The sequence below is a fragment of the Sinocyclocheilus anshuiensis genome, unplaced genomic scaffold (genome assembly GCF_001515605.1).
Source record: "Sinocyclocheilus anshuiensis isolate Anshui unplaced genomic scaffold, SAMN03320099.WGS_v1.1 scaffold43, whole genome shotgun sequence".
Lineage (NCBI taxonomy): Eukaryota > Metazoa > Chordata > Actinopteri > Cypriniformes > Cyprinidae > Sinocyclocheilus > Sinocyclocheilus anshuiensis.
Window position 1 is genome coordinate 763,855 of NW_015549580.1, and position 8,369 is coordinate 772,223.

The following is an 8,369-nucleotide window of genomic DNA, read 5'->3' on the forward strand; positions in this document are numbered from 1 at the left end:
GTAACACAAAGAGATGCTTTGAGATGATCAGATTTCATCTTTGTCCACAACAATTCAGAGGCCCAAGGCATAAAATTAGTGTTGAAACTTAATTCCATGTAGAAACCTAAATCTACACCCTCTTGAAAGGAAAATAATCAAACATCTGAACACTATACACCCCAGTCTCTCAGGAATAGGTTGTTCGGACCAAAGATGTGTTACAGAAGAGTAAAATGCAGTAAATGTCCATTGTTTGCAAAGTCTTTTTATATCTGTTTTTTTGTGAATATTGCAAATGAGAGGCAAAAATGGCTAAATGAAAATTTCAGTATATACAAAAGTAACAACTTGACAAGAACACTAATGACACCAATGCTCACACATCATAGAATCAGACATTAATATATATTTAGATTATCATTTAACCGATATAACCAATATGTAAGAATGTTGGCTGGATTTTATTGTTTTGTAAAACTAAAAATCACGAGAATCAGAGGTTCATGGCAATTGAAGCTCAAAATGACATCTGTAGTATTGCACACATCAGAATGCCCAGCTGAAACGAGCGGCTCACGCTAGCGGTTTGAGCTCTGTTACAGAGATGTCCTTTACAGCAGCTCTGGTCCGCTGCTATGCTGGACTGGCTGATCTTGGTGGACAGCTCACCCATACAAAAACTTCTGGTCACACATCCTTTCATTGTCATCATATGTCCATCACTAAAGACTGTCGAAAAATGATGAAATAAAGAGGATCACAGTCATTCTGCTATCTGCTATTATAGAGGAAAAAATGTTACAAAAACTTTCAACAACGACACAAAACAATCTTGTTTGGGGCAGTGAGCCTTTGAAAAATGAAACAGTTTCATTGCCTGCAGTGCTCGACTCCTGTGACATTATGTCAGAAATACCCTTAGGCTCATATTATATCTCATATTTAACCAATAACATTTTTAAAACGAACAAAAGTTGTCTAATACAATTGAATGTACAGCATTCAAAAGTGTGGGTTCCTTAAGATTATGCATCGTTTTTCAAAGAAGTCTCTTATGCTCATCAAGGCAGTATTTATATGACCAAAACAGTAAAAACTAATATTTTGAACTATTATTACAAATTTAAAACAACTTTTATATTTACATTTTTTTTAAGTAATCTGTTTCTGTGACTGCAAAGCTGAATTTTAAACCGACCTACTTTTTTTTTTACTTTAAATATAAATTATTTATTACACAAAATTATATATTCTGATATTTAGGATATTATGTAATTTAAAAATAATGAATATAAAAATCTAATTAGATTTTTTTCTTTAAAAAAAGACCCTTTTCTGTACATTAAGTGTAGTTTGTAAATATATAAATGGTAATCTATAGAGCTTTGTTTACTCTGTGACGATTTTTATCGTATCTTACCCGTTGCCTTGATACAATGATCTTCCTCATCAACACAAGGTAAAGATGACACACAGTCTTCTCCATTGCAAGTGTAGCATTGCATTCCATTTGGGATCATTTTGGGTGATTCTAAGAAACATGCATATAAAGCAACAAAATATGCTGTACTCCAGTGGAAGTCATGTCTGATGTAAATAATTTGAATTAAGCATGTGCATTTTATTGTCACATAATAATATTCTTCCTCCTGTGTTAACCGTACCTGGTTCAGTCTGGGAATTGCACAGGTTAGTATTGCAGCACTGATTGTTGATGACTATTTTTGTAATTCCAAAGTTTGCAGATGCAGTCACGCATTGATTAGTTGTAGAGCAGTTCTTCCTAATCATGTCAGCCAATGTGTTGTTTCCTACAGCAGAAATTAGCCTCATTTTTAAAACAAAAAAGTAAAGCTATACCATTTCAGTTCAAATATTCAAAACGTACCCATATAAGATGTGGTTCTCATGGTCCCACATTGACCAACAGGACACTCCACTTTAGTTTCAGTGCATTTAATTGATGTCTCAGGTATGCACTGATAGCAGGTTAGGGAATTTACTGAAATTGAACAAAAAGTGCAACCAATTTAAATAGATAAATAAATAAAAATGTCCTTTTAGAAAAGTCTGGTCAAAACATATATTCAGAAAAATATGATATAATGCAATGTATAGGACATTAAGGAAATACAATATTGATGTACAAAGATTCAGTTCTGTATTTTAATCTATTAAATATCTGTTTTAACACCGTTACACAATGCACTATAGAAAACTCTATCAAACATACTTAACAGTAAAATATGCATAAAGAAAAATTCCAACAATTACCTTTGTAGAAAAGTGCACTCATGAGAATAAAGAGGAGAGGCTGTGCCATTTTGATTTGAGTTCAGACTGAGATGAGAATGGAGGGACAGGAGACTACATCCCTCAGCCTGTGAGGAAACATGAAACATGACGAAACTGATACTGGCCCTCAAAAAAAAAAAAAATTTTTTTTTTTTTGAAATGTTTCCGTCTCACACAACATCATTTTCTCAGCTGAAGTTCCTATAGTGAATCTGAAAACTTGAAACTTGTTGGTTTATTGATGGATACTGGTATGATAATATATAGTATGTGTGTGTGTGAAAGAGATGGAGAATGCATGTGTTTAATGTGTAGGGCAGTAGAGATAAACAGGAAAGAAGTGGGAGAAATATGATCAGGAATATGATCAGGATGACTTCAGCCTGTGTCCCTGTGGGAACAGCTTATGTTCGACCACCACACAGTAGTTTTATTGTCTGAAGCTAATGTTGGTGTGCTGTAGTAACATGGCCTGCACTTGTCACTATATGACAGACTATAGAAATTAGGTTTTATTGACTACAAAGGAATAAATTGCAAGAAACATAGTAGTGTTAACTGGTTATTGTATAATTGTTACATTTATTTTGCTATGAAATAAAACATGTAAGCAGTGAGTAAATCAGGTTTTGATCAAAATAATCATCACAAACACAATTCTGTCTAGTTAAGGATTATTTTGTATTTTAAATATTTTTTTCAAATAGTTTGTAAATGAGGTATGAATATTTTAAATGCACTATACAGCATTGGTTTTCAAGGTCCCCCTTCATCCAAGACAATAATTAAAGGCCCTCCACTGATATGTACCTCTGTTACTTCTGTTGTGATAATAATAATTAATTAATTAATAATAATAATAATAATAATAAAAACTCATGATGTAATTTTATTGTTGTACATCTTTATTTTATTTTGTTATATTTTAATTCATATAATAAGACTTTTAAAAACCAAAACTATTAAAAAATATGAAATATTTATATTCTTTTTCATAACAGACCTGCATTGAAACCTTTCTTTATCAAATAATGATACAATCATAGCAGTTTACAGTACTATAATTATGGCTACAAGGATCAATGTTGGTAGGCCAAACAAATCCATAAGCTTCTTCAGTCTCTCTACTGCATGATATTTTTTACTGTCAGGACACAGTTGTTGTTGTTTTTTTTCCCCCTTAAATTTTTAATGTCACATCTTCTTATGGAAATGGTCACTTTTAGTTTCTGAATTCTTTTCAAATCAGTATATATTCAAATAACTTTTTTATGATATGACCCATTTAAACTGTTTTTATAACATTTTATTTTAGCTCAGAATTTACGTGAAACTATAGGTTGGCTGAGAGTCCTGGTTAACCCTTGTAGAGTAAGCCAGTGGCAGCTATAGTGTTAATGGACGGTGCTATGAAACCGTTTACATGAGGATAGTCAGTTGACATAGATATATACATAAAGATGCTCAAATGGAAAACAAGATCATTTTGAACATTCTGGAGAGTAAGGAAAGCATCTTTAAAAATATTCCACATCTACTACAGTCCCCTCCACCACCACCAGAGGTCTTCATCTCCTCAATAGACCCTTTTCACCTTTTAGCATTTGCTTAAATAGATATAACACAAAGTATAGTCTTATAAATGTACAATGTTTTTTTTTCAAAATAAGTATATCTATATATATATATATATATATATATATTAGGGAACAACGGGGCTAAAGGCCCACCTTAAGAAAAAATGTGCCATTCGCTGTGCCCAAAATGTATAATTGCAGAAAAAATATATACGTTGTATTGAACATTAATGGAGCAACAGATTTTGTGTGAAAATAAATCATTCAAGTTGTTTATTTTGTTTAAAAATCTTATAAATGTATGAGGTGGCAAGAGGGGCCTTTTACCCCACACGCGGGGTAAAAGGCCCACCAGCACGGAGTAAAAGGCACACGGTAGTGATACAAATACTTCAGCTAAAATAATGTTTGTTTGTTTTTAAATAATGTCTAAGTTAATACTTGTTCAAAACAATCACTTTCGCAAAGTTTGTACTATTTCTGCTTATTTTGAAAAATAAAAGAATTTTTTTTTTTCAATAAATATACTTTCATTAAAACATGTTAATATAAAAAAAATATTTGAAAATACAGAAACAAAATCGTTGTAATAAGTAAAGATTCTGAAAGTATTAAAGGAGATCCAATAATAATTGAATATATATTTACAGTAGTAACAACAAATTACATTTTATTATGTGATATGATTAATATGTTTTTAAATATGATGGTTTAATTCTAAACATGGTGATTATCTCTAATATGGACACCCAACATAATATATGATATTTGCCATCTGAATAACCATGGCATGTCAACAAATGGAAAAGTCAGCCATCTATTAATTATCATGTTAATTACTGCGCCTTTTGCCCCAACAGCAGGGGCGCTTTTTTTTTTACCCCAAATACCATGCTTTTACATATTATTTCGTTATTTAAAAACTGTTGCTTTAATTATCTTAAACAAAACTGAAAATCATAAAGAAGACGTTTGTCTCAAAATATATGCATTAATTTGAGCGATTCTCATTTGCTACTTAAATCTACAACATTTTAAAAAACATAAAATATTAGATCAAGTAAGCACAGAATCAACTGCAATGCTGCGCGTGATCGCGTCAAGGATCAGACAAATATACACATGCATCTTGAAAAGCGGATGTTTTGGAAAGTGCTACGCCATGTTTTTGTGCCATCTAGTGGTTTATATGAACATAATATCAAAGGCGCGTTTTACCCCGGGGCGCCTTTAGCCCCATTGTACCCTATATACAGTATATATACAGTATATATTTATAAACGTTGCTAGATGTACAATGTTAAGACCTGAGATGGATATTTTATTTATTTATTTTACATTGATGTGGATCACCTGAGGCTCATTCAAACAGTCAGCGTCCAAAGACACGTACACTGGCCACACACTTAAACTAAATGTAAAAAAAAATGTATAGGCCTAGATGTCATTGCATTAGATAAAATGTTTTGCAAAGACAATTGTTAGATGTTCAATGCTAAAACTATAGAAATAGGCCTAATCTTGCTATATAGTTAATTCAATAGCATGTACCAGAACACAAATAGAGAGATGTGTTTTTAAAGAGCAAAAACTATTAAAAACAATAAATAAAAATAACTGAAAGAGAGCACGTATCAGAAGACAAATAGAGAGAGAAGTGGTACCAGCATCAGGAAATAAACACTCAAGTTCTGAGCACCGTTACACAGGTTTCCCTCACAACATTTCATGTAAGCACCAAAGCCATAGGGCTGTACAGGTAATCCCAGTGCCAGTGTTCCGTTCCCACACAGCAACTTGCTTGAACATCCTTTTGTGGTCACCTTCTTGCCATCAACCTCAGCTGAGGGACAAAAAAACAAAAAAAGAGGAGAAGTTTAAAGCCCTAAATAAAAACGGCTAATTACTGACATTCTGTCTATATGCTACAAAACACATAGATGTATTACTACTACTACTACTAATAATAAAAGGTTCACCTGTTGTAATAAAGCACTGAGTCTCATCACCCTCACAAGCCAACGTATGTGTGCAGTCTGTAGTGGCACTGCAGGTGAAACATTTCTTCCCGTTAAGTGGCTTTTGTGGCAAATATGTTTAGGTTATATGTGGACTTGACATAAAATTAAATTCTAAATACATATCTATAAATCTATACATATAAAATGTCAAGACCTCAAACTCAAATCTCATAATCAACGTACCTGGTGCATTTACACTGTTGCAGTAATCTGTAGTACAGCATTGGGAGTTGAGGGTCACTGCTTTGTCTAGAATTCATGCTCCCAGTAACACACGAAGCAGGATCTGCGCAAGTCTTTGTAGTGCTGCTGCCCACATTTTTGCCATCTACAAAGACCCAACTTAAAACCCCTTCAGTAACAAAACCCTAACAGGATTTGCACATTTTTTTCATGATCGTCTTATTTCTTACCTACGAATATGTTTGTGGTCATGTAGCCACAACGAAATGGACAGGTTAGAGTTTGTGTGCATGCTTCAGCTGAATCTGGTGAACATCCATAACACTTCAGTGTCAGTGCTGAAAAAAATAAGGTATAATACATTGATAAGTACTTTGGTGTCAGCTCCAATCTTAAACAGGAAAGCAGTTTGCATCTTATGTCTGATTTTAACATTTAGAAACAAATCCTATACACATTTAAAATAAAAACTCTATAAAGATAACTATAACTAAAACTAAAACCATAAGCAATTTTTGTTACTTTAAATAAAATAAACCTAACACTTAAAATAAAATAATTATTAAAAAATCTTATTTTATTTCAGCTAGTTGCCACATTTCTCATTTTAATTTAGTTTGTCTTGATGTTCTAACAAGTGAAATAAAAGTTAATGAAAACTTTAGACACATCTAAATAAATAATAAGCCATTTAAAATAAAAATGTTAAAAACACACAACAAAATTACTAAAACTATAACAAAAAAACAGAAAATATAAAAATAAAAACGAATTAAAAATATGGTTTTTATATATGCTTTTAAAATATACTGCTTTGCAGTCTGAAATGAAGACAAACACAGTTTTTTGTTTTATCCAGCTGTATTTACTGGATTTGGAAAAGGATCACCCCCTCCTAAAATTGACTCAAGTGTAACTAATCACCTTCTCAATGGCACAAGGCACAAGTCAGGAGATGGATACAAAAAAAGAGGCTTTATCAATGCCTAGAAGCACAGTGAAGTCTATTATTAAGAAGTGGAAGGTATTTGGTACAACACAGACCCTCCCTGGATCAGGACGTCACTCCAAACTGGATGAAAGAGCCTGGAGGAAACTGTCAGAGAGGCGACCAAGAGGCCTACAGCAACTCTGAAGCAGTTGCAGGAATTTATGACAAAGAGTGGTCATTGTGTGCATGTGACAACAATATCACAAATTCTCCACAAATGTGGCTTGTATGGGAGGGTTGCAAGAAAAAAGCCACTCCACAAGAAAGGCCACATACAGTCACGACTGAGCTTTGCCAAAATGCACCTTGAAGATTGTGAGGCAGATGAGACTACAATTGAATTATTTGGCCTCAACACCAAACGATATGTCTGGCGCAGATCCAATACAGCTCACCATCCAAATTCCTCCAGTAAAGCATGGAGGTGGTAATATCCTGTTATGGGGTGTTTCTCTGCAGCAGGGACTGGAGCACTTGTGGAGTAGATTGAAAAATGCCGTCAAATGCTTGACGAAAATCTGCTGCCCTCTGTCAGAAAGTTGTCAATGTTAAGAAGGTTTACCTTCCAACATGACAATGACCCAAAGCACACAGCAAAACTGAGCACACAGTGGTTAAAGGAGACAAAGGTGAATGTCCTTGCATTCAGTAAATACAGCTGGATAAAACAAAAACTGTGTCCGTCTTCATTTTTCATAAATAAATAAATAAATAAAATAAATAAATAGGATTTAAGGATTAAAAATGAAGTTGAAATGAATACAAATAAAGTTAAAAATTAATTATTTTATTTTCCTATTGTTATATTCATTCATTCATTCGGTTTTGGGCCTCCATGGTAAAAGTTCATTAATGTAATCAAATCACTGGCCAAAAGAGGCTACTTACAAAATGAATGGCAATTTTACTGACATTCTAACATTATTTAAACTCAGTACTACATGTGTTTTACAAAAGCTTCTGATTAAACCAACTGAATTTACATGAAATGTGCCACACATATCACAAACGGCTAGTAATCCTATACTATATCCGTACATTTTCATAACAATGCAAATGTCATGTTTACATGTTTAGTTTTTACCTATTTTGCATATTTCTGTGACGCTGACCTTTTTAAAAACAAATTCTTCTTGGAATGATGCTTGAGTGACCACTGCTGTGACTTTCAATGTATCATATAGACTACTTAAAGCTTTCTATTGTCACTATATGTTTTTATTTTATCTTAACTTTAAAAAGTAAGATGGTCATGGAATCATGAAAATAAAAGTTTTAATCACGATTGTGTCAAAAAAAGTTTTAAATATTAAAATATAA

General features: G+C 32.9%; 2 protein-coding genes across 2 annotated transcripts; both read right to left on the minus strand.

The window, feature by feature from the left end:
- Positions 1-442: 442 nt before the first annotated feature.
- LOC107657635 (urokinase plasminogen activator surface receptor-like) lies at positions 443-2,305 on the minus strand. The gene is made up of 5 exons (XM_016445787.1): positions 2,257-2,305; positions 1,871-1,984; positions 1,647-1,793; positions 1,403-1,513; positions 443-711 (listed from the first exon to the last, which is right to left on the minus strand). The coding sequence occupies exons 1-5, from the start codon at positions 2,303-2,305 to the stop codon at positions 500-502; spliced, it is 633 nt and encodes a 210-aa protein (XP_016301273.1). The 3' UTR covers positions 443-499.
- A 3,183-nt stretch (positions 2,306-5,488) lies between these two features.
- On the minus strand, positions 5,489-6,355 carry LOC107657634 (phospholipase A2 inhibitor and Ly6/PLAUR domain-containing protein). The gene is given in 5 exon segments (XM_074186895.1): positions 5,489-5,697; positions 5,834-5,947; positions 6,059-6,117; positions 6,119-6,203; positions 6,289-6,355. Coding segments are annotated over 5 exon segments (489 nt in total). The 5' UTR covers positions 6,311-6,355.
- Positions 6,356-8,369: the final 2,014 nt, after the last annotated feature.